The sequence below is a fragment of the Sparus aurata genome, chromosome 21 (assembly GCF_900880675.1).
Source record: "Sparus aurata chromosome 21, fSpaAur1.1, whole genome shotgun sequence".
Taxonomy (NCBI): Eukaryota; Metazoa; Chordata; class Actinopteri; order Spariformes; family Sparidae; genus Sparus; species Sparus aurata.
Window position 1 is genome coordinate 21375016 of NC_044207.1, and position 25902 is coordinate 21400917.

Here is a 25902-nt window from a genome sequence, read left to right on the forward strand (position 1 = left end):
ACTGGACTTGTTTAGTTCCATTATGTTTATTCAGCTAATGCAAGTTTTTACAGTATTATGTACTGAAAACAAATCATTCCATTGCTGTCACAGCTCAGAATTGAGTAAAATTCGACCAACCGCTAAAATGTACATCAATTACTCAATGCAGCTTGTTTAAAAATAATACACTCGATACGATGTTATAAAAAAATAAAAGCACTTGACAACCCTGTAAACACACCCTCTCTTCACAGCCATGGCTTCCAACATTATTTATGGCACCAGCAGGTGACGCACTAACAAACAGAACAGGGTACTGCACAAGGCTTCACCTCTCCTCTCACTTCACAGTCGGCAGAAACTGAAACGTCCCCGTTGTCTTCGGCTGCCTTCAAATGCAAAGAACGTGCGTGACCTCTCTCTCACCTAAAATAAATATTAGGCCATCTCTGTTATCTGCACCACACATACCCTGTAAAATAAATAAAGAGATCAGGCCAAGCTCAAATGTATGTCATGGTCATGTCCAACGGTCAAAGCCGGCGCACTCTTGTCTGCAGTTTGTTGTCTGAGCCTCGGCCAGTGCCGCTCTGCGTCATGCTACAGTGCTTCAAACGTCTTCAGCAGCCGTCCAGCTGTCAGAGGACTCTCAGTGCACTTGACAGTCTTTATGTGAGTATTTCGTCCACATGTACATGGCACATTTAGCATCCTCGCTCCGTGTGTGTGTGTATGCGTGTGTGAGTAGATGAGACACGGCGACCAGACAGCAGTGATGTGCAGTCAGCTGCTGCTGCTTAAACCAGACTCTCCTCGATCCTCTCTCCTTCCTCGCTCCTGTGTGGGAGAATATAAGACAGGAAAAGAGACGATCACTGAGGGAAAATGTTAGAAAGAGCAGCGCAGAGGTACTGATTGTCAGATGTTTATGCACCTGTACCTGCTGGATGTGTGTGTCAGGTCTGGCTGTAGCGCAGATTTCGCAGCCCGGGCGGGACGGCTTGTTGATGAAAGTGCATGAAGGACAAGCCCACTCCGTCTGCTGGGAGATTGTGAGTTCACACAGCTTTAAAGAGGAAACATTTCTACCAAACCATGTCAATATGTATTTGCCTAGCCTGGCTGTATGATCAAGAAGCAGCTTCTCCAGTGTCGGGGTGGAAAAGTATTTACAAAATCGGAACAAAACCATTGTTGGAGTTTCTAAAAAAATATGCACAGGGTTTTATTCTAGGATCACTTCTCTTTACATTCTTTATAAATGAATGAGGTGAAAAACTTGGAGATAGCACTATTACACTGGACTAGACTGTAATACACGGTATTGTAACTAGCACAGGATCTCAAGACTGTTTTGTCCTTGAGGATCAACATGTCAATACTGAGATTGGGAAATCTAAAAATACTATGCACCATACAAAGAAACAACTTGCAGAAGCTCTTAAAACTATATACTATATACCAATCAATTTGGTTTGAATTGATTTTAAGCAGTGATGTTGTTGAAAGTAGATGTTGTAATCCATTTAAACACAACAACTTGTAATAGACAGTGAGTGATATTAACGTAGCCGTTTTAATTGACTGACTACTTGCTTCTTTATGTACATATTTGTAATGGTCCATAATTAAAATAAACAGGCAAATTTACCTCCATTATATTTGTGCATGCTCAGCCAACCTCACCAAATATTCATTAAGTAGTCAAGCTTAGGCAAACATCACCATCGATTATTGACTTTTCTGTGACTAGAAATAATCTTTCAAGAGAGAATTGTGATGCATCAGAGAACTGATTGTATCTCCCGTCCCTGGTGCACCCTCATTCATTGGCATCCTTGTGTGCGTGCACGAGATACAAACAAATCACAGCTCGGTAGCACTGCTAGGGGTCAAAAAGTCCACGGAGCACCTTTAAGCTGCCATTCAGCACAAAACTACACACAGATGTTACAAAAAAGGCACCATGATGAGTACAAGGGGGAGCAAAAGTTCAAATCACACTATAACTTGTCATGTTAACTGCTTCGCCATCAGTGCAGACTGTCAACATACCTGTGTTTTATTGGCTTTGTTGGTCTGATCATTCAGCTGCAGATGCTCGATGTCAAGGACATCTTTGATGTCAGCTGGTCTGTCGCTTCCTCCACCTGTGCTGCCTGAAGTTGACAAAAACAACAAGTTTATAGAGCTGTGTGCTTTCTCTAGTTTGAATAAAGCTTCCAGAATGAAATTCAGAAAATAGTTGGGACATATTTTGTCTAGTGTTTCTGTTGTACTTCGGCACACAAATCACTGCAAGGTTAACCCCGTCGACCAGGCAAGGAAAGACTGATTTGAATGAACTTATATAGATTTTCAAACACTACAAGAAGACTGAAAAAACTGAAAACTTGAAAGTGAGTTTCTCAGATTTTCACATCTTTGTGTGGATGAAGAAATTAATGAATTATTGACCAAACCTCAACTATAGTTCACTGTGTGGCTGCTGTCTCGGTGTCCACAGATGTCACTGGATACTTAATATTTACTCTTATTGATCTTTAGCTGGGCTTTAAAGAGTGTTTGCCTTCAGTCTGGTCTTTAGTAAGTCAAACACATGAGCTAATGGATCGAGGTCACTTGACTAATTGGGTCAGTACAGAAAACTGCAGTGTTTGACTCAAAGATCCCCACGCTGCCTGTATGTTTTGGTCCACCTTCCTGCTTTATTGTCATAGAGACTAGGAATTAAAACACTCTGTTATCTCGCCTTAAGAATGTTCAAGGGTGTTCATATTCACATTTGGTGAGCAGAGTTTTAAATTCTAAAAACGTTCTGTGACAGGACGGGAACATTTGTTGAACTCACCCTGGTTGTTGTGGGGGAGCCTCGAGGGCAGGGTGCTGTATCCCCTCCAGTCTTGGGATGTGGGGCCGTTGCCTGGCGGGAGAGGTGGGGCGAGGAGGGCGCCCTCCAGGTCCTGCTGGAACAGCTGGCGAGTGATCCTGGCTTGTCGGGCAGAGATCAGGTACAGGTATGCTGTATCGCCGTCCTTCTGCACCCCGTAGGAGGCCAGCGACCTCGGCTCGGTGCACAAGCACTGACCGATCACCCAGCGCTGCACGCGAGGATGGAAGCCATACTCGAGAAACACCTGAAGAAGAGGGTGGGTGTGAGCGAATGAAAATCTGTTAAACTCTTTTAATAATCATTGGTTGATTGCTAGATTTCTGACCTGTTGCTTGAGTGCAGCGACAGTCATGTAAGGAAAGACTTTCACTGTGACACAACAGGATGACGAAACATCCTCCACGACCACGGATAAACTGCAACACAGACATGGAAATATGAGCCGCAACAACCTAGAAGAAGCATCAGTCATAAGGACCTTGAACAAATCTACTCATCTCTCACCCGATTTCTCCGTCGGCGTAGTTCTTTTCAGACAGTTGAATCGTCAGCGCTGCTTTCTGACGAGCCAGAGCGGATGCGTGCTGCGAAGCGGCTTGCGTGTCACCGGCTTCAATCGCCCTGGCGAGCTCCAAACAAAGCTCCTCTACAAAAAAAAAACAAAAGGAGGTAGCAATCAAAAGTGACATTTTTAGAGCAAGTTGTGAGCCCGGAGAAAAGATGAAAACACAAGAAGGTAAACAGAGATAAACCCACCGGTGAGCGGCAGCGAGGCCGAGCTCCACTGCTCCATAGCTGCTGCGGTGTGGTTGTTTCTGCCATCCGATTCACACGTGTTAATATTTGCAACTGTCAGAGGAGAAACAAGAAACTGTGTTACAGAAGAGCTGAAAACACGTGGCTGTCAACACGTCCCCAGTATGAGCGATGTCAGTATTTATTCTAGCTGTACTTGGCTGATAAAATAATCGTACATATCAGCGAAACCTTTTTCCCCCCCAAGTCTCTTTCGTATTAAGGTCACAGACGCACCAGTATTTCCTCATGTGTATTTAATTTACACCCATTACACGTTAAATGTCCAGTGTGCAGGATTTAGGGGCAGAAAATAATATAATGTTCACTTTCATTTTCATTGTAACAATCTAAAAGTAAGGACAGCCGTGTTTCCATTACCTTATGAAAAGCCCTTTATATCTACGGAGCGAGCAAATCCTCTTCCACGGAGCCCACCGTGTTTCTACGGTAACTCAGCATGGACAAACCAAACACTGGCTCTAGGGCGGACTCACCACTAGATGCCACCAAACTCTACACACTGGACTTAAAAAGTAATTCTTTAATTATTTGTGTTGTACTTGTACTTGTACCTGAAAGAAACAAACTTCACAGCCACCGAACTGAACATGTCGTGTTACTTTACAAACCAGCCTCGCCTGTGTGTTTTCTAAAATATTGAATAGACAGTGATAAAAAGCCTGAAGACCTTAAGGTACAACACATCTGGTCCCTTCTCTTTGTCCTCCCTGTTCACATGGCTTGCAGGCGAAATCCATTTTTAAACTTTTCACAAGATTTCTTTATCGATCCCTTTTATTCACCCTTTGGCATACTCCCATCCTAGGACAGCCACTAATGTATTTAACTAGCACAGTATACATAAACTCTGTTACAGTGGAAGAACATATAATGTAAATAAAGAAGCTAAATTTCATATTACAAAATAACAAACGGTTTTGGCTTGACAGAGTTGAAAATTTACATGAAAGTGTAGTTCAATGTTGTTTCACTGTGATAAATTGTTACTCATTTTGGTATCATTAAAATATCAACAAATGTCTGATCCACCTGAATAGAAACCACAGTTCACTGTAAACAAAGCAAGGTGAGGAATAAAGAGAGCCGTCATCAAACTCACCTCTGTGTGCCTCTCTAAGCGATGACATCACAACCGTGGCCCACTCCTCAGCCTCGCGGTCGCAGCGGAAGTTGAAGCGGATGCAGTCGTGGGGCGGAGCAGCAAGACGCATCTCGTGGCAGCGAGGGGACTTGACCTCGTACTGCACCGAGCGCAGGTCGAACTCTGCGATGAACTGAGGGTGAAAAACAAAACAAAAAACACGGTCTCGATTAGCATATTGTTATTCTGCGAGGCAACTTTGCAGAAGACAGATGCATTTATTCTATTACTTTTTACAAAAATAAAAGAATGAAACAGTAGTATCAAGTAAAGTCAAATTCAAAAGATTGGACTACAACTAACTATTATTTACTTTAACGATTATTCATTTTATTTCATTTTGGAAAGATGCAAAATTACATTGAATTCCGTGACAAATTAAGGCAGTGTTTGACACATATATGGTAGAACATTGCTGACTACCTTTTCTTAAGTGTTTATATCCACCATTACATTTGACAAAAACTAAAATAAAGTGCAAACTGCACCTCAAGAGTATTAAAGTATTTTAAAAAAAGGAAATAATCCTCTTAAATATGTCAGAAAGCTAGTGGAGTTCTGAGTTTGGCAGCACACAGACACTTTACACATAATCTGCCCTCTAACATTCACCGCGGGTACAGAGGGAGTCATTAGGGCACTGATGTTTGGTGCGAGTAGACAAAAGCAGCAAAGAGGGATTTGCCTGCTGCCAGAGAGTGCGCGCGCACACACACACACACACACACACACACACACACACACACACACACACACACACAAACACACACACACACACACTGATATGAGTGTGTACGAAAAGTTTGCCAGCTCCGACAGACGAGCTAAAAGAAGCCGGGATCAAAGGAGCGCCATTTAAATCAAGAAGCATCTCAAGTGTCAGCGGGGGAAATGTGTCTGACTCGAGATTCCACAGATGAAAAGCCGAACCCGAGCCCATCATATTGAAGGAACACAGCACATAGTGAACTTGACAAACAAAGGACAGATTTGTGAGTCAAGTTGGGATAAAGTGAGACAGGGTGAGTTTGCTGTGAGGTCAACTTCAGGCTTGATCGAGCTTGTGTGTCGACAGTCGGGAGTCATTGACAGTAATCACCCATAACACTGAAACTCGCGCCTGCACTGAAATTAGTCCCTCAACAGTACAGTCCTTCATATATCACCTAAAAGATCCCATTACCTAATATTGTGTGAAGAATACTTTCTCTGCAACACTAATAGGAAACTAAGGTTGCAACCAACACAAATGTTCATCAATTAATCACTTAGTCTGTAAAATGTCAGAAATTGTTCAAAAATGCTCATCACAACTTCCCCTGAGCCCAAAGTGACATTTTCAAAATGTCTTCTTTTGTCCAACCTACCGTCCAAAGAACAAGGATTCTTCATTTGCTATCATATATGACAAAGAGAAGTGCGCTGGAACAGGCAAATGGTTGAGTATGTTTGCTTCGAACAATTAATTGATTATTAAAATAATCTGCAATTTACTTTCTTTCAACTGACTGATCACTGCGGCTCTAAAGAAAACCAGAGTTAATATCAAATGTATAAAGACTGAATGTAACTAAGCAGGGTTGCAGAATTGATTCATCTGTCCATTGTCTTCTCGATGAACTGAATAAAGATTACCAAAATGATATATGATGTTTTTTGTTCGACCAACAGCCTAAAACTGCCTAATATTAAGGTTACGATCAGTTATGACCAGGAAAACCAGTGAATGTTTGTCATTTTTGCATTAAAAAATAGACAGAAGCAGATTATAAAAATATGTACAGATGGATTTTCTGTAAAAACAGCTCATCACTTTAGCTCCGCGCTACAACTGAGAGTACATTTATCCTCTCAAGATGCTGTTCAACAAGCACACTGTGAGTTCAGAGAGAGACAGATTATAAAGAAACAGCAAGAAGGCTGTAAAGGTCGAGGACGAGATACAATGGCTCCTATTCGCAATGAGGACAGATGACATTTTTTTTTTAAATGTGCGCTGGTTGTTGAAAGATGATAAAATTATGAAAATAATGAAAGGCTTCCATCAACCCAAATACACCCAGCCTGACCAAGACAAGATACTGTGTCCAGCGTGGCAACAATTGGTTTATTACATCATCAACTTTTTTGATCATCGATTAAATCAGTTTGAGCGCTGTTGTTCTTTTAGGTTAAATTCTCTGAAGTAACCTTCCTGAATGTGAAAAAAATTCTGGTTTTCTTCACTCACTGAATAGTTTTGAGTTGTGGACAAAACAAAACAAAACATTTGAGGAAAAAACAGATAGATTCTTCACCTTTTTTCTGACATTTTACAGACTAAACAACTGATCGATTAGTCGAGAAAATAATCAAAAATTGCGGCTGTGTGTGTGTGTGTGTGTGTGTGTCTCCGCTCTATCATGTCATATCAGGGAGGAAAGCTTATACAGGTACGATCTTTTTATGATTGTGACCATCACCTGAGCCATTTAAAAAGGAGCACTCCACCAGTTTCACAGATGATCCATATGCTTGTTACCAGTGTTGTCACGTTACTGGGATTTCTATCTTGATGTATCTATATTGATATTTGAAACCATGTTCTGTACCACGGGGAGAAATTTTGGTGGCATGACATTTTAGATTTTTATCAAAAAATAGATAAAGTCTGTGTAAAGTGTGTCCGGAGCAACAGCATTTGCGTTAATTTACTTCTGGAGGAGGTAGGGCCAAATACGAGTGTTGAAACCTTTTAAAAAATACTCCAAACTTATATGTAGTAACATTTTTGACAACGCTCCATATCATGACATTGTCTTGAATTGGGCCTGACACTTTTATTGACACATTTTGGAGTGTGGAGCTTGAAAGGAGAGAAAGATTAGCCGGCAGGGAGGCTCTAATCATTGACATTACTGTATTTATTGTCATTGTGTGAACTGTAGCAACCAGAGTTTCTGCCGCTTTTTACACTTACCAGGAGGTAGGAACTAAAAATCAGGACACCTGTGCCTCTGCTGCTTTAAGTTTGAGCCTTCTTTATTAAAAAAATCTGAGACCCCAACTTCATAGAAGTGCCATGTTACATCATTGTTGGAGTGTCCCTTTACGTGAATCACTGGTGGTCCCGTTGGGCGGTAAAGCAGTTTCTCCTGCTAAAATTGGATACAGACAACTTACCGTAAATCCTGCATTGATTGTTTCTGGTGTAGGCTGAAGTGGTGGCAAAGCATGTAGCTAAATACACTTTTGATCTATTTTGAAAGTGGGTCTGTAGGGCGCCAAAGCTTCCTGTTTCTGCTCACTAATGTTCCACGTTGGTATCTATATGGGTTTTATTGTCTACCATTACAAATACACTTGTCAACAACAACAAAGGCTCTTTTCGTCACCCCAGATGTAAATTTACAAGCCACAGCTTAAAAGTTACTCACGAAAAGGAGGACTCTAGGATTTTACATCTCAGGTTTGTCTTACTGCCATCTGGTAAGAAGAATCGGTAAGAGTACTGGGGGGGGGGGGGGGGGGGGGGGGTGGAGTCAATGCCCATGCTTGAGATTAAATGTTAAATTTGAATGGATGAAGAAGACGTTCAACAAGACACAAGACGTGTCAACTGTGATGACGCATGTATTCTAAGATCACCAGGTCACTTATGACAAATTGAAAGCTGGGAGTTCCTGTGTTGACAATTAAAGGGAAATGAGTTGGAAGGGTATCGCTGGAGTGGTTCATCCTGTCATTCAGTTGAAGGATTTCCCCCGATGATGTTATGATTCTATTAAAGCTAAAAGGTGTGATGGTTATGGGAAGTATAAAAATGAAAGTGCAACTGAGAAAACATTCTATTGTTACAATTTGATGCGGTACAAGCTTAAATGTATTAACACTGACTGACTGTCCGGTGAGTGAGAAGCAGATGATGAATGAAATGCTGCTGATCTACAGTCTGTTTGGTGGATTTATGTGAAAGTAGATCAGCAGATGATGAATGAAATGCTGTTGATCTACAGTCTTGTTAGGTGGATTTACGTGAAAGTAGATCATCAGGACACTTCTAGGAAAGCCTCGGGTTGTGTTGCAGTACATCTACATGCATTAGATGACATGTGATGTGATTTTATCCACAAATCTCAATCTGTTGAGCTGCATGTGTTGGGTTTACATAAAATGGCGTGTGCGGGCCTATTCAGGTATAAAATATACATGTGATGTAAAAAAAAAAAAGATGTGGTTCACAACAAAGATGTTTTAAACGGGTAACGACAACACGACGTCTAAACACTCAGGTGTACGTGTGACAGCTCACCACACTGCGGTTTCCGCTCGTATCTCGCAGCGCCAGTCGGAACTCTCCGGCCCGGCTCGGGTCCATGCTGAGCTGGAGGCGCAGAGCCTCGCTGCCCGCTCCGGGGAGGCACAGGGGCCGGATCCCGGAGTGGCACACTGACACCCGGACGGACATTAAAACGGTACTGCAGCAAGCCGTCGGCGCAGGCCCGCCGCATGCAGCGTGTTGAGACGATGCAGGGACCGGGGCTGGAGGAGCCCAGCCGCCCGAGCTGAGAGCCATGTCGCGGACACCAGAGGCGGGGAGAGGGTGTCGGAAGCACCGCGGCAGGTGTTGCTGCTGCCCGCTGCTCCTGTTGGCTTTATAAGGTCCGACAGTGTTCAGAGAGACCGTGTTTCTTCACGGACAGGCTGCGGTTGTCTCCTCGCCTCGCAATTTCTTCCATATCGACTCGACCCGAGCAGGCACGGAGCGAAAGAAAAACAAAACAGGAAGTACCGAGGTACGTCTGTTATTTATGTCCGCCTAGAAACTTGAGCGTGAGGCATCCGACCTCACTTAAAGTCAAAATATAGCAGCGCTCAAAAGTATATTAAACACAATATTAATATCAATGTTGATTTTTTTTTCTTTTTATTTATCTTTTTAACCGCAAAGCAACTGAAAACAACGGATGTGGATTAAAACTGTTTCCTGTCCTTCACATTAAAACTCAGAAACAATAAAACAGGAAATGACAAAAACAACAAAATAACATCAAAACAAGCGATTATAAGCAACTGCAAACACATTAAACATAACCTTCTGGTGCAAATTAACATTATGTAAAAGGCAATACTTGATTAAACCATATATACATATATAGAAAATAGAGCAATTATAATTTCCCTTAGTAAGTTAATGAAAATAATACACTAATGCCCCACCACTAATGCTCTATAACTGTAAAGACTACCCCAAAACAGATACCATGCTATTTCTACAGTCCAGTTTTGCCTCAACATATGCACCTTTATGTTTTATTGGCAAGGAAAACAGCAAAGGATTTAAATTAAGCTCCAAATGTTTCTGCAGACTCACAAATTGAACACAAGTTGCAATAAATCAGCACATAAGTGAAACAGTCATTAACAAATACAAGTAAATTCATGAAACACTATAAGGGCAAAATTAAGAAAAAATATGTTTATAGAGATGAGTTACAGGATTCCAAGAGTTAAAATGAGAACAGAAAATAATGTTACTTTATTGTTTAATTTAAAGGCACCCGGTTGAGTTTTTGACCACTAGTGGCACTGTGGAGGAATTGTTTTTATGTGATGAACCCTGTTTTGTTTCATGCACAGTGGCGTGTGAGAATGTGGACACCATAATTTATATTTTGGCACTAATCGCTAGTGGTTATTCTCCAATGAAGGCAATGAAGATAGATAGATAGATAGATAGATAGATAGATAGATAGATAGATAGATAGATAGTTTACTTTTTAATATTTTCTTTCTACAGAGTATTCTAAGGCAGACCGATACCTTAGCACGGTCAGGACAAAAAGGCACATTGTGATAAAGAACTTTAAAATCAGATTGTGTTGTAGGCAATAAATAAAAGGACACCCTGTCCAACAGCAGCCTGTCCTTGAATATCTATCTGTTAAATATTACTCACAACACATCTTCTGCGTGTATGTTTAACAAGCCATCCTGAGGCAATAATTGTTCTCCCAAGACACAGCTTGTCTCATCACAGTTCGGCTCAACACCAGCCGCCGCTCTGATATTAGTCACGAGAAATCATGAAGATGTCTGTCCTGCAGGAGATCAATCCTAATGTTAGGAACATGAAGCCTTTGGAGTATTCAATCCTGGCCGGACGATTAAGTCAGATCAAGGAAGAGCTCAGACAGGTAAAGAAAAAAAACGAATGAATTTTCATATCTGCACTATGGTTTGTGTTGTGATATCTGTAACCTCTGCTTTAAATCCACCTGTCTGTAGGGAGTCAAAAAGCCGTACCAAGAAGTGTTGGACGTGTACATGGGTGACCCGCATAAAGGAGGTGTGAAGCCTCTGTCATTTGTTCGACAGGTAATCTGTAACCCTCAGGGATAGCTCAATCTGTGTTAAAACTTCATGTACAAGTTAATTCATCTTCTTTTGATTAAAGAGTCTGTCTTACAGGACTGTGTTTATATTATGCAGGTTCTCGCAGCCTGTCTTTACCCTCAGCTTGTGAACAGCAGCAAACTGCCGGCGGACGTCAGACAGAGGGCTCAGCGGCTTCTTGGTAGATGTGATGGAGGGAGTGTAGGTAAGGGCCGTGCGTCTGGTATTACAATGAACATGTTGAAGAGTCAGCTCGCTCAAATTACAAAAGAATTTCCTACTTTTCATCTGGTTTCTACTGCTATCAGGGCTGAGCCCTTTTTTGTATTTTGTACATCTGTCTCAAAGACTTCTGCCCCCATCGCAACACAGAAAAGGTGAATTACACGTAGAATACAGAGCCAGGCTAAGAACTCTGTAAGGCTTTAAAAGCTCACCGCAACAACAACAAAAAAATGAGCTAAAAAAATTAAATAAAGTAGTCCAATTTTTACGTGATGTCTTTTAATGAAAATTAAGGGAATTCTTCAAACATGACCATTCATCTCTTCCCCACACTTTAATGTAATACATCTAAGAGTTGCAACATTTTGAATGTCTGTACAAGGTTTCATGGCAATCCATCTAGCTGTAGAGATATAAGTTATCCCTAGAATTGGAAAAAAAATAGATATTCAACGTCTTTTCCCAGAAATAGTGTACTTGTTACTATGGATAATTCACAAACCTAGCTCTTAGCAGTTTTCATTGCAAATACCTTCAACAACTTATTGTTAACTTATTTGGATTAACTAAGACCCTCTCTCCCTTCAATTAAATTTTGTGAGTGTAATATTTCAATTTTCGAGCACCACAAGTGAATAATAAATACAAAACACATTAAAATATACAGTATAGAGGTATACAGTGTTACTATTTATGTGGTGTGTTAACAATTCACAGGAATCTATGTAATAGAAATAAGAAAGCTTAAGATGATTGAGGATGTAATAAAGACATTAAATAGAAATGCAGTGTCTTTGGTGTCATCTCAGCTTTTCTCATCAGTCTGTGTGATCAGTGAGAATTATTCTGAATCTGTGTTATTTCTTCAGGTTCTTATACTGCTACACGGGGTATTCCAGAAACCCTCATCAGAGTCTCTGAATTCATAACGAGACGAGATGGTGGAGTTCCATCTAACCCTGAAAACATCTTCCTCAGCCCCGGCTCACAGTGGTCACTCTCGGTAACATCACCATCACTCACACACATGCTGTATAATCCGTCCACATCTTTAAGTTAACCTGATCTCTTCCTGTGCCTACAGAAGATTCTCCATGTCTTGCTGAATCCAGAGAGTTCACCCAGAAATGGTGTGCTGTCTCCAGTGCCGTGTCACAACACTACCACCATGTCCGTGACCGGGCTGGGAGCAGTTGTCGTTCCCTACTACCTCAGCGAGGAGCAGGGCTGGGAGCTGCAGGTGGAGGAGCTTCATCGAGCGATGGAATCTGCAAAGGGAGTGTGTAACCCTATAGCTCTGTACATTGTCAACCCCGGGAATCCCGACGGTAGTAAAATCTCAACAGAATTGAGCTCATCCAAGTGCATTTTTGCAGCAAAGGATAAGACATGGTTGTTTCCGTGCAATGTTTGCCTTATAGGTCACGTTCAAAGCAGGAAATCGATGCAAGAGGTGATCCGGTTTGTCTCAGAGAGGAAGCTCTTCCTCCTGGCTGATGAGGTGGATGTCTTATAGCACTGTTGTCATCTAGACACCATGAATTTAATAGATGAATGTAAAAAAACAAATGCTTTGATTTACGTTGTGTGTTTTCGCCTCCACAGGTCTATCAGGACTATGTTTTTGGGGAAAACAGTGAGTTTGTGTCTTATAAGAGGGTTCTGTCTGAGATGGGCCCTCCTCTTTCAGACACAGTGGAACTGGCGTCCTTCCACTCAGCCTCCAAAGGCTGGATGGGAGAGTGAGTTTTAAGAACTGACGAGTATCTTAGTATCTAGCGATAAGCAATTAATCATTGTTTTCGTTGTCGATTCAGCCGCTGTCTTTTTTTTCACGATTCATCACATAATCTTTAAAATGTCAAAAACATTGTGAAAAATGCACCATCACATTATCCGATATCTCAAGCTGAGCTCTTCAAATTGCTTCTATTTCCAAACAACAGTCCAAAACCCAGAGACTCTTCATGTACTGTTGTCATAAATGACAGAAAAAAACTACAGACGCGACCCGACTTGTCATAAGAATTTCATAACTTAATCATTTTGTCCTATTACACATCACATTCTATTGTACCTTTTGAATGAATTCTTGAGTTGACCAAAAAATGTTTTGTTTTTTTTTTTTTAAATCACAGCGAACTTGAAATCTGACCTTTCGCCACCAAATTCAGTTCATGTGGACATTTGCACCAAATTTGAGAAAATTCCTTCAAGGCATTTTTGAAATATCGCATTCAAGAAAATGTTGGCGCCATGAGGTCACAGTGTCCTTGACCTTTGTCCTTTCGCCAACTTCAGAGTCAAAAAAATAAATAAATTGAGATATTGTGTTCACTGGAATGGGACAGACAGACATACGGACATACAACCAGTCGGAAAAGAGGCATAGTGAACAAATCCTTCAATTTAAGAAGCCGGAAACCAGTAAATCGCAATTTCGCGTCTCCAACTTGTCCAGAACGCTGCTGCACGATTTTTAACAGGCACGTCCAGGCGTGAACACATTACCCCTGTGCTGTCGTCACTCCACTGGCTTCCAGTTCGTTTTAGAATTGTTTTATTGTTTGCTTTATTGTTTGCTTTTTATGCCATTAATGGCCTGGCTCCCTCCTACCTGTCAGAGATTTTAACTGTCCGTGATCATGGCAGGGCCCTCCGTTCTTCCGGCCAGATCCTGTTAGAGGTCCCAAACTCAAGACTTAAACAGTGGGGCGATCGTTCTTTTGCTGTCACAGCTCCCAGGCTGTGGAACAGACTGCCCCCTGACATTCGCACCACTACTGACCTCAGCCTTTTTAAATCAAAGCTGAAGACACACTTTTTTAAATTGGCATTTAACTCTGACTAGGGTAGTCCTGCTTTTAGGTGTACTTATTTTGCCTGTTTTTATTTTATGCACTTTTAGAGGGCCTTTAACACCCTGCAGCACTAGTAGCACTTTCTTGTGTTTTCTTGTAGCACTGTAGCACTTTCTTGTGTTTTTATGTACTATTTTATTGCTTTGATGTAAAGCACTTTGGGTACCGTCCGGATATTGTAAAGGGCTATACAAATAAAATTTGATTGATTGATTGATAAATCAAAAGCATCAAAACAGAAGCTGAACAATTTTTAACATGTCAATTACTCAGTGCAGCTCTCATATAAAGTGCATCATGCATACGTTGCAACTTTAAGAAATAATTGAGAGAACTAAAAACAAACTTAATATACACTGTGAGGTTCATTATTGACCAAGTTCTTCATTATTGATTAAACAATAGCTGATGTCCTCACCACAAGGTTGAAGGCACAAGGCGTCCTTAAAGTGCAGGGTCAGCAATTACATCAGTTTTTAAGCCAACAAGTCCCAGAGAAAGAAATTTGAACATCTACAATTTGAAATGACGACCCAGAAAAGTGTGGAAGATGAGCTTGAGAGCAGCTTGAGAGCGGCTACTGATTGGACTCCTTTCTCTTACCACCAGATGTGGTCTGCGCACTGGATACATGGAGCTGGTAAATCTGGACCCCGCTGTTATGAAACACATCTTCACAATGTTCTCGACAGACACCTGTGCACCTGTGTTGGGCCAGATTGCCCTGGATCTGATGCTGAATCCTCCTCAACCTGGAGAACCCTCATACCCACTTTATCATATGGTGAGGACAGAGATGGACACAGCGAGGTTCTCTTACACATCTACTGAAATAAATTTTTTTTGCCTTCTTCTGCAGGAGACGCAAAACATCAAGAACACGCTGGCTGGTAATGGGAAGAGAGCTGTTGAGGTTGTGAACAGTCTGCCGGGTTTGTGCTGCCAACCACTGGAAGGAGGAGCGTTTGCGTTCCCCAAAGTCTACCTTCCACCTTCATTCATTCAGAAAGCCAAGGTTAAAGTAGATGTAAACCAGAGATGGAATCATGAAAAAGAGTGTATCAGTGATTAAAATATTATCGACCTGGTCATGTTTTTGTTTATTTTAGGAAGCGGGACTGGAACCAGATACGTTCTACTGTTCTAGACTACTAGATGAGGCTGGTTTGCTCGTCGGTCCTGGTACCGAGTACGGACAAAAGGAGGGCACCTACCACATCAGGTTCATCTGTTTTTTTTCCCCCAGGCTCTACCCATTAGGACTTATTCATTTATATAATCTTCTTTGTGAGAAACAGGACTTCATTGATTGAACACATCATTGATTTTATTCTACAACCTTGTGTTACAGAATGATAAATATATCAACTTCGATAGTTACACCAGGCTTTGACACACAAAGCATGTAAATTGTCAGACAAATCATGGTTTGATAATGAAAAATGGTTCATTAATAGCTAGAGTTGTGCAGTTTACGAACCTGTAAATACGTGCACATTGTAAATGGATGTGTGAAAAAAATATGAATTAAAACCTCCTTTCTTTCTTCAGGTTTTGCATTCTAACCTCTGCGGAAATTATGGAAGAAGTACTGACACGCCTGACCTGCTTTCACAAACAGTTTATGAAGGATTTCTCTTAAATGAAAGGAAAAAAACAGAAAGAGTTGGAATTGTTTTCTTCTGTCATTTTAATCTTGACTTTAACTGCAATAAATAGAACATCTTACAGTTCAGTCTGTTCTTTTATAATGACCTTTGGCCACTGATCCTTTGTCTTTACTCATTTGAGTAAAATTCAACTTCTGCTTTTCATAAAGCAAAATAAACATAATGATAAACCACAGTCCAAAATCCAAACGAATGCATTTCCTCTTGACACAGTTCATCATTAACCTAAAAAATAACAGTAACAGACAACAGTCCAGTCGGTGTTTTTACTCTTCATGAGTCATGATTGATTCAGCAAATTCACTCCAGACTCAAGTACTCAAAAATTAGTGGAACAAAAAGGTGTAATGTGCAAGGACTGGCTTCCTGTGGAATTCAAACTCTATACAAATAGGGCTCAGCATTAAACCAGAGTGTTTCAAGCCGAGTTAGCAAGGGAATTAAGCTCGTCTTGGTTAAATACAATTGTAGCATTTTCATAATTTTAATGCATTTCCATGTCTCTGTAATGCACTTTGAGTTGCTTCATGTCTGAATGGTCCAACATAAATTAACTCTGAAACTTGAATTCAGAGGGTGTACATTTTTCCTTTTTTTTTTTTAAATAAGGAAACTATGTGACAATATTTACTTTGACGTTCTGAGAGAAATAGCTGAGAGCTTGTTAGACGTAGCAAAATAGCCTCTCGCAAACATCTCAGTGGGGGGCCTGCGCTGTCAGCTTCTTGAGGTACAAAGTGGTATTACGAGGCATAACACAGTTATCTTTCACATAACTTCAAAATTGTAATTTCTTCACATTCAGTTAATCATTTTAGTAATTTCTTAAATATTTTAAGCTGATATTCTTATATACATATCATAGCTTATTGCCACTTTGAAAAAACAAAATCTAACTATATACATGAGATACCATCATCTTTTCTGGTTCCTCTGTACCAGCCAACAGATCCAACATGCACATTTAGAAAGTGGTCCATATCATCAGTCCACCTCACTGTCACTGATTTGGTTCTGAACAAAAGGATTCGAGTCCGTATTATTGAGCAGCTCCACAAGTAATGAGATGAGCTTTCCGTCTTGAGTGGAGTTTGTGACTGCGCTGCTGGGATTGTTAAGGTTGCGGTATAACATGGTCTGGATGGAAGTACGTAGCTCCCACAGCAGCTCCCAGGTCTCAGCTGACAACTCACAGCGCACCAGCGAGTGTCCAGGAAGTGACACCTCCACTCTGTTTCCTTTGACTGCGACATAAGAGAAAGGACAAAGAGTCATTCATGAAGAGGAGGATTTACCGTGTCAGAAATCTAAGAGGGTGATAATATCTAAGTGCTTATGAGGAACACCTCGATGATATTTTGTTCACTTATCGTTAAGCCAAATGTTTTTAAGTGCACAGTCCAGAGAAAAATTACATTTTGTGCTATTAAGGTGAAAAAATAAGCCTCTGAACAATTCATAGAGGGAGTGCAAAAATATAAAACAAAAAGCATTTTTACACTAACAAAACAGTAATAGCTGTATATCCAGTCAGCACAGACGACTGGGTAACCTTGCTCCAGTCCTCTGAATGGCTGGCAACACCTGAAATACAGAGTCGTGCTTCCACCACAGGAATGTTCCCCAGGGACCAAGGACCATTGGAGGAACTCTGGATTTCCACCACCATTTTGACAAGAGTCAGAAATTAGCTGAAATTTACCATTCGATGGTCATCTTTCTATGCCAGAGCCCAAAAAAATGGTGAAACCAAAAAGGTGCTGTGAGAGTGAGCGAGTAAAACAACAGTAAAGTTGCAGCCGGACAGCCAAGCACCATATAGCCGAGGGGAGCTGCAAATTCAGGTGACTTTTCCCCTGTAGGCTCATCACTAATTGAGAGCCCCTTTCAATTATTGATTATAGCTGCTTTAAGGTAAAATAACAATTCCTCCCACACTCAGAACGGCTAACATGAACACAACGGCTAACACGAACACAATGTCAGATCTAAGCACTTACAAAGACCAGCACCTTTGTTAACTTTAACTAATTTTTGTTTTAAATGGAGAGCAGTACATGTCCTACCTGTCTCATTGATGTCACAGTCTGTGAGCAGCAGCAGGGCGAGTGGATGGACTGCAGAAGAGTCTCTAATGAAAACATTCCCACTGGACTTGACAGCGCTGAAGAACGTGAACCAGCGACTGGGGAGATCTTCTTTTCCTCTACAACACAAATGGAAGACAACAAGTTTACATATGTACTAGGATAGTAAATACTGGCTGTGAATGAATTTGGGAGCACATTCAAACCTGTTCACTGAAGAGCGGTGCAGCAGCACCGGCCCACTGAACGTGCGGAAGCAGATACTGTTGGGGCGAAAGCGCCCTGTTTTGGTCACAACACCTTTCTTCACCTGAGAAAGAAAAACACAAGTGTGTCGTTTGTCTCATCCATTTTATGCTTCAACGCTTAATGAAGGGTTTGACTCAAACAGGTGCAAGTTGGGGTAACACTTTAGATCAGAGAATTAATTTTAAAAATCATTCTGACATTTATCTCACTTAATTCACTTTCTGGGTTTTCCCTCAATATCCTCCAAATTAGTGCTTATTGATAGTAAACAGTGAAGTTGTTGCACATGAATTACAATCATAATATGCTTTGTATATGCATTATAAGGTAGTGATACTACAAGAATATTTATTCTCCCTTAGTAACACGTAAATATGGTATATTCTTATGGAGCAAAACAGAAAATTAAAAGTGTTGACAATGTTCAAATCACTACTTTAAGTTCTTCTCACTCAAAATATGTTCCACATTCTAAAAGGATGTCTTGCTCAAATATAATTCACTAGTAGAACCTGTCTGTGATGATAAGTGTCAAACTACTAGTTAGTTGTTAAGAACTTTAAGCTCTCGTCTCTTTAAGCTCCCCCCTCCTGAATACCCACTCTCCTTCACTCAGGTCGCCTAAACAGCAGCCTGAACCAGCACCGCTAACAACAACAAAAACAGAGCAGCTGTGCTTAATCAATTCTTACATGCCAAACTAGCTGCTAGGCATAAATTCTGTGAATGTGTGACTCAGTGATTCAGTGTGATTTCAAGATCTTTTACACGCACAAGAACAAATATTAACACTAAAGGAAAGGGAAAAAAAATTAAAAAGCCTAACAGGTCTTGTTTAATTAACGCTTTATGTCTAATACAGAGCCAATATGCTACTAATATGGGTGCTAATAAGCAATGACTTAATGGTCGTTATGAAGTGTTCTTCATAATGACCTAATATGAAGTGTTGCCCAACTAGGTTTTAGAAAGACAAAAAATAGATCTACTGTTTTTATAACAAAATCACATCTGTCACTTTAAAACAACAACACATCTCAAAATTCTGGCAACAACTTTTGAAGGAGCACAGCAAGAAATAGTCATGTCAGAATTATACAAGACTCTGTTGTTGCCATGTACCTGAATGAGGTTGGGATAGAGTCCAGCCAGCAGTACAGCTTTCAACAGCTCATCCTGGTTGCTGTGCTCGTTGTAGCGAGAAGAGTGACGCTGGCAGTCGTTGGAATTAGACACCAGCCCGGCTTCCTGCAGGTTTGTGCTGAACTGAGACATCAGACCTGCAGCAAAAAAAGTGAAAAAGGGTCAGAAGAAGTGATTTAAAAAACGCACTGAGACATGTCTAAATGAGTGTGTGTGTGTGTGTGTGTGTGTGTGTGTGTCTTAAACTAACCATTTATGAATCGAAGGCTGAACCTCGACAGGTTGTGTGTGTCCAGATATTCATCTCTCTCCTCTCTGTCCCCCTGCTGCTGAGCTCTCCTCCAGCCCAACACAGCTCTAATGAACACCAAATAGTCACTGCAGCTGGAGCCGCTCAGAGCCTCTTTCGCCTGGAAAAAGAGAACACAGATATGACTAATTAGAACACGATTATACTTCCTGTTATTATAAAACTACATGGATAAAAAAGGTGCGTGATGTAAAATCTCGCCTTGATGACTTGTGCTCTGTTTTGCAGGCTGTTGTAAAAAGGGTCTCTGGTCAGACACGCAGCTACAGACAGCATGGGCAGAACACATCTGAACATAGCACTCAGGACCAGCACTTTGCCCAGACGAGGGTCACATGACATGCAGGCGACACGCTCTCCTAGTGGCGTCAGGCCTTCTGTCTTGTCCAGAACTCCTACAGAAGTAAAACATTTATATCTTAATCCAGCACTGACCATGTATTGTAAGATGCATGTGGTGGCTCAAATCACACATTAGTAGTTCGGAGTCACTCACCAATGTCTTGAAGATTTTGGACAGCATCTCTCACAGCTTCCAGCTCTGGACTGTCCAACACTTGGGATAGGAAATCCACAGCCTCCACACACACGCAAATTGACAAAGGTCATCATCATTCAATATGTCAGAAATATAGAAAATAACAGGTTTAAAAACTGATAAAAGCCACTTTTCTCTTGAAATACCTTGCAGTTTGGGCTGTGGATTTTGGCCTGCACTACTAAACTCTCCAGTGGGGTGCGCAGAATCTCTGGGACGGGAAAGGGAGTCATGGATTCCAGCTGTTTCCGTGGGAACAGGTGGTAGGACTGTCCCGGCTGACATCGCCCTGCTCTCCCTTTTCTTTGTGTGACATTAGAGTGAGATATCCAAACTGTGTCCAGACAGGAGACCTGGAAGATTTATTCCAATTTTACATGATTCCATCAGAAAACACAACAAATCCAAGGCTTATTTTTTGCTGATCTGAAACACTAACCTTAGTCAGAGGGTCATAATTCTGTTCTTTGTGAGTTCCTGTATCCACCACGTGGACGATGTCATCTATGGTGATCGAGGTCTCAGCAATGTTAGTTGTAAGGACAATCTTCCTCTGGCCCACTTGAGGGCGCTGGAACACCACCTGCTGGTCTGCTACTGATAAACTGGAGTGCACTAAAAGAAAAGAGATATCATAAATGCATTCGATCCATTGGAGAGAAATCCCATCTCTAACTCAGTCTGTGTGAAAATCTGTGGGTGCTGCCTTACACGGTACAATCATTTGTGAGCCTGAAGAGAAGTGGGACCTTGACTCCAGTTTCTCCTGAACAGCCCTGATGTCCTGCCATCCAGGTAGGAAACACAACACTGCACCTGTAGCATGACAGGGAAGATTTTTTTTTTGACAAACACCATTTAGGACTATTGTTAAAAAAGCAAATATGAGAGGTAATCTGCTAGTTACCTGGATCTTCATGTCTGTCAATGTGCTCGATTACATCAGCTACTAAATCTAGATCGGGTGCAACCTCCTGTTTTCTTCCCTTAATCGGGATAAAATAAAAATCAATGAGAAGCAGAACAAAAGAAAAGAAACATTTGCACAAAAATAAACAAATCTGGCAGACTCGAGTCTCACCTGCTTGTCTGTCTCCTCTCTCTCTTGGACTGGAATTCGCCGTCCCATCTCTCTCAGCACATCCTCCAGGAATCTGTCCCTCACTGGGTGCATGAACCCGGGCACTTTCACGACTGGGCAGCCTCCAAAGTATTGAGCCAGCCTCTGATTGTCCCCAGTAGCGCTCATTAGCACCACTCGCAGGTCTGGGTTCTCCTTTAAGCTGGAGCGCAGCAGAGCCAGCAGCAGGTCCGTGTTTATGTCCCTCTCGTGGACCTCGTCCACCACCACGTGGCTGATTCCCCTCAGCGATGGGTTGGACTGCAGCTTCCTCAGCAGGACGCCCACTGTGAGAAAGAGCATGGCTCCTCCGCTGTGCTCCGGGGGTCGGCTCTCAAGTCTCACCTATGAACAGAAAAGAACTGATGTACTGCTTGCACAAAAATGCTAAAATATTCATCGATTTATCTGAGAAGTTGTATTCAGTGGTGAAAAGTAACTGAGTTTAATTTACACAAATCCAGTCTTATACTATACTCCACTACAATAAAGAGGCAAATATTATAATTTTTACTCTACTAAATGTATTTGACAATTTAAGTTTGCTAGATTCAGATTAATAATACAAAATATAGTCAACAAATGCATATTCATGCAATATTAACACATAATAATGCATGCAATAACTGTAAATCTGATAACATACCGTACATTATTCTGAAAAAAAACATTCTGCACGTGTACTTTCACTTTTGTTACTTGGAAGTATATCTATTGATGATGATACTTTTGTATTTATGTGCAAGTAAAAAATAAATGTATAACTTCTACTTGTAAGAAACAATTTCTACACTGTGGTATTGCTACTTTTACTTAAAGCTCCTGTTTGTAAGATGGTAAAACTGACGCTTTGGGTTTCCCAACTCGTCAGATACTGACGCTTTCAGATGGTGGCCCACCCGACCTACAATCCTAAAGCGTCAGTATCTGACGAGTTGGGAAACCCAAAGCATCAGTTTTACCATCTTACAAACAGGAGCTTTAAGTACAAGATCTGAGAACATAAACCTGCATCTACCTGATAGCCCACAGAGTGTTTGAGAGCTGGACCCATCTCCTGAGCAACGCGATTAGCCACAGACACAGCGCTGATCCGACGGGGCTGGGTCACCAGGACGTTGCACTTGGCCCCTTCGCCACCTCTCACACTCCCCTCCAGTAGGAATCGAGGGATCCGTGTTGTTTTGCCACAGCCAGTCTCACCAGCGATCACAACCACCCTGGAGGACTGCACCGCAGACACCACACGCTCACGGTGGGCGTCGACTGGCAGCTCCGCACTCAGCATGGGGTTTGCTCTCTCCCATTCCTCCTGCAGGTAGGTGTTGAGCTGCTGGGCCTCCTGCTTCGACAGAGGCCGATATGGCCTGCCAGTTATGGCGTCCGTCACCAAGTCCGCCTCCTCTTCCTCCTCCTGGTTTACTGTCCGCTGTTCTCTCGCCTCCTCATCCTCCCAAAGGTTTTGTACTTCTGTTGCCACTGGGTACTGTTTGAAAGATGGAGGCATTAGGACAGACATGATATCAGTACATCACGATGTGGACAAAAGTTTAGGAACCCTTAAAAAATGACATCTTTATTGCATAATGAACATTTGAAGCAAAACCCACAGGAAGTTATTTGTTGGTACAACAGCCTCCACACTTTTCAGAAGAATTTCTACATCATTTTGGAAACTGCACTGAGACTGCTCTTAAGTAATATGCCAAAAACAGCCCCAGGCCAAAAGTACCCAATGTATACATACATATATGCACATGATAAGAAACACTTTAAATTTCCTCTTTCTTTACAATACGAAGACCAACCTGTGCAAGGTACTCTCTCATCTGTTCCTCCAGGCATTGTGGGACTTCCAGGGGAACTGGACGCCTCTGTCGCTCTCCGGCCTCCCTCACCTTCTCTTGGTGGTACCTGGCATGAGTCAGCGGGTTGTTGTTTTTATCCAGCAGCTCCAGCTCCTGGACAAGGCAAGAGGATACACATGTTAACACAGCTCTGACTATTAGATGCACATTTAGTGTTTTTTCTAGAATGATCCTGACCTTCAGTTTCATGCATGCGAGAGCTGCAGCCATCTTCTCCGCTGTCACTCGGTTTCTCGCTGTGGCGGAGAACGTCATCTTCTCTGGCCAGCGCACGGTCAGCTCACACTTCTTTAGCTTTCCTCCTGTTGTTCTGAACTGCAGTAGCTCCTATAAAGATAGGGACAAGTTTAGAATACATGATGAATTAAAGAGTGCATACCTCTTTATTGTAGAGATGGTTGAGAGGCAACCAACCCTTATTCTGTTGGATGATGTGGCCACGGTGATGACCCTTGTGAGGAGGGATTTAGGTTGTGGAAACAGGGAAAGAGCTTCATGGATCGTGGAGTTGTCTTCCTCAGGGGCCAGCCATTGTTTTTGTGCATCTGATTTGGCTCTAAACACATTTTCGGTCACCAAATCATCCTCAGTGTCATGAAGAGCTGAGTGTTGCGGCCATCTGCCTCTGCCAGCTCTGCTCTGTTGGAGCTTGTTATCTGGACCGATGACACCCATTTCCTGTGCACAAAAGGAAAGATGGGGAGAGAAAATAAGCAGAAATCACAACATATTGGTGGGACAAAAAGGAGACAAGTCACTGCAGCTTACTCTGAGCTTGAGGCAAGCAGCAGCCGCAGCATATCGCTCTGCATCAAGCTTTTTCGAGGCAAAACCCTCCTCTTCAATCTTGCAGGGCCACAGTACCGTGACAGTGGCTCTCTACACAAAGAAAACAATACAGAGACAGAACTTAATTCAGCTCTACATAGACATGACCATTTCATGACAAGGTGTGCCATTACTACTTTTGTTTCTCACCTTGACACCCGCCTGTTCCGTCCAGTTGTACTGGATGAGCTGGGACAGGTCGTTGACTCCCAGTGAGCGGGCGAGGGTGTTACTCAAGAGGTTTTTGGGGTTTGGAAACTCCTTCAGGAGGTCTGGGTTCGTCTTAGCTAAACAGAAAAACAAAAATGTCGGACACACAATAAGGGTTAAACCGTGTTTTATTCCCACTCTAACCTTATGTAAACTGTAAAAGAAAGAACAGCAACGGGGATGTTTGTTGTTAGGTTACGTGATGGATGTCCTTGAGCTTCCTCACTGAGAGAGCTGTCACCCGGTTAGCTAATCTGGCTAACGGCCGTTTGCACTCACCTCGTTTATCCTGTAAATGTGACGAACCGAAGTCCTGAAAGTTCCGGGCTTTTGTCCTGTACCAGCGCATCTCTCTGCCCCAGTTTGACGCTGTTTTACCCACTGTATGAAGACATTTGGCAGTATTGCACAGCGCTCTGAGGCGCACGAGTGAAACACCGGGTAGCGCCATCTTTAAACTACAATTTCTTCTTCTGCGCAAGTGTGGTGACATAGACACCGCGTGCTCACAGCGACGCCCTTCGGCAAGGAGTGTGAATTGTCACTATTGTGAATTTATAAAACTAACTTCTCACGGTAGATTAAAAAGTAATGTGATGAATACCTTATAATAAACATAAATTGATACTTAATCTAAGATATGTCCCGAACGTTTAAAAACGCGATCCTTTCATTAACAGTTTAAGTAGTTTTTGTAGGGTGCAAAACTCTCCACAACAATAGAGAACAATATGGAATATTTGTCTCTTTCTGTATCAGCTGTATCAATATATGCACAACAACTAATTTTATTGCAAGTGGTGCAATATAATAATGGCGCACAGCTGTCTAAGCCCATTTTTGTTTCCTCAATATCCCGTTTTTTCAATTACTTTTCAAGCACTTTGAATTGTATTTTGATTTGTTTGAAAAGTGCTACATAAAATTTTTGATTAATTAATCGATTGATTGATTGGTAAAAACACACAAGGATCTGGCAAAACCAAAACCTCTTCAATAACCATTAAATTCTAAAGCTGTTTTTTTTTTTTTTTTTCAATTTTAATGGGTATTGACTTCCCTTTATTGACACCAAGATTAAAAATATTTGTCAAATCCGTCAACTATCAGTTTGTAATTTTATTGACTCATAAATTAATATATTTATCGAGTTGGCAATGCTCAATGGCAAAGGGTGGCTGTGGCTCAGAGGTAGGCCAGTGCCTTGATATCAGAAGGTCCCTGGTTCAATTCCCCAGTTCTGCATGTTAAAGTGCCCTTGGGCAAGATATTGAACCCCAAACTGCTCCTGAAGTGCTGGTTGGCACCTTGCATGGCAGCTACTGCCATCAGTGTATGTGTGAATAACTTTGAGTCACTTTGGACATCAAATAAATGCAAAGTCACAGCTCTCACTTAAAAAGTTGTTCCTCATGTGTTAATTTGGACGATCTTTATGATCAATTTGGGGTTTTGTTTTTACCATTATTTTCAGACTTTATTCTACTTGCATGCAGCAGGTTTGTCCACCTGGAAAATTTGAGAAAAACTCCCACGCTGTCTGGTATCAACTGGAATACTGCCCATAAATAGCCCTGCATCAT

At 41.7% G+C, this 25902-nt stretch overlaps 3 protein-coding genes across 6 annotated transcripts; 1 reads left to right on the plus strand and 2 right to left on the minus strand.

The window, feature by feature from the left end:
* Nucleotides 1–16026, plus strand: LOC115572309 (alanine aminotransferase 2). Of its 4 annotated transcripts, none has more exons than XM_030402236.1 (13): nt 1–654; nt 2810–3131; nt 10922–11011; nt 11103–11192; nt 11307–11415; nt 12305–12438; nt 12520–12763; nt 12857–12936; nt 13041–13177; nt 14906–15080; nt 15156–15311; nt 15406–15518; nt 15848–16026. In XM_030402236.1, exons 1-13 carry the CDS (start codon nt 494–496, stop codon nt 15936–15938), a joined length of 1902 nt encoding a protein of 633 aa, XP_030258096.1. In that variant the 5' UTR covers nt 1–493; the 3' UTR covers nt 15939–16026. The 4 variants fall into 4 exon arrangements, with proteins under 4 accessions (XP_030258096.1, XP_030258097.1, XP_030258098.1 ...); XM_030402237.1 differs by having other exon boundaries at nt 12523–12763; XM_030402238.1 differs by lacking the exon at nt 2810–3131.
* On the minus strand, nt 3361–9424 carry sharpin (SHANK-associated RH domain interacting protein). Its single transcript, XM_030402241.1, has 4 exons — nt 9127–9424; nt 4794–4968; nt 3632–3724; nt 3361–3521 (listed from the first exon to the last, which is right to left on the minus strand). The coding sequence occupies exons 1-4, from the start codon at nt 9388–9390 to the stop codon at nt 3376–3378; spliced, it is 678 nt and encodes a 225-aa protein (XP_030258101.1). The 5' UTR covers nt 9391–9424; the 3' UTR covers nt 3361–3375.
* Nucleotides 15969–24770, minus strand: dhx30 (DEAH (Asp-Glu-Ala-His) box helicase 30). The gene is made up of 19 exons (XM_030402235.1): nt 24599–24770; nt 24260–24396; nt 24050–24160; nt 23696–23959; nt 23459–23608; nt 23222–23374; nt 22432–22899; nt 21375–21758; nt 21201–21279; nt 21005–21109; nt 20733–20908; nt 20440–20646; nt 20252–20333; nt 19957–20150; nt 19696–19855; nt 19425–19582; nt 18260–18363; nt 18033–18172; nt 15969–17210 (listed from the first exon to the last, which is right to left on the minus strand). The coding sequence occupies exons 1-19, from the start codon at nt 24768–24770 to the stop codon at nt 16951–16953; spliced, it is 3504 nt and encodes a 1167-aa protein (XP_030258095.1). The 3' UTR covers nt 15969–16950.
* Nucleotides 24771–25902: the final 1132 nt, after the last annotated feature.

What these genes read in the sequence shown, in the direction of transcription:
- sharpin (XM_030402241.1), bottom strand. Translation starts at nt 9,390, where the DNA reads ATGGCTCTCAGCTCGGGCGGCTGGGCTCCTCCAGCCCCGGTCCCTGCA. An exon ending in GCTTAGAGAGGCACACAGAG is followed by an intron (nt 3,725 to 4,793) that starts GTGAGTTTGATG and finishes CTCCTCTGACAG; the next exon opens with TTGCAAATATTAACACGTGT. An exon ending in GGCCTCGCTGCCGCTCACCG is followed by an intron (nt 3,522 to 3,631) that starts GTGGGTTTATCT and finishes TTTTTTTTGTAG; the next exon opens with AGGAGCTTTGTTTGGAGCTC.
- dhx30 (XM_030402235.1), bottom strand. Translation starts at nt 24,770, where the DNA reads ATGGCGCTACCCGGTGTTTCACTCGTGCGCCTCAGAGCGCTGTGCAAT. An exon ending in CGGAACAGGCGGGTGTCAAG is followed by an intron (nt 24,161 to 24,259) that starts GTGAGAAACAAA and finishes TTCTTTGTGTAG; the next exon opens with AGAGCCACTGTCACGGTACT. An exon ending in CTGTGACATCAATGAGACAG is followed by an intron (nt 17,211 to 18,032) that starts GTAGGACATGTA and finishes CTTATGTCGCAG; the next exon opens with TCAAAGGAAACAGAGTGGAG.
- LOC115572309 (XM_030402236.1), top strand. Translation starts at nt 494, where the DNA reads ATGTCATGGTCATGTCCAACGGTCAAAGCCGGCGCACTCTTGTCTGCA. An exon ending in ATGTGATGGAGGGAGTGTAG is followed by an intron (nt 11,416 to 12,304) that starts GTAAGGGCCGTG and finishes TTATTTCTTCAG; the next exon opens with GTTCTTATACTGCTACACGG. An exon ending in GCTCACAGTGGTCACTCTCG is followed by an intron (nt 12,439 to 12,519) that starts GTAACATCACCA and finishes CTGTGCCTACAG; the next exon opens with AAGATTCTCCATGTCTTGCT.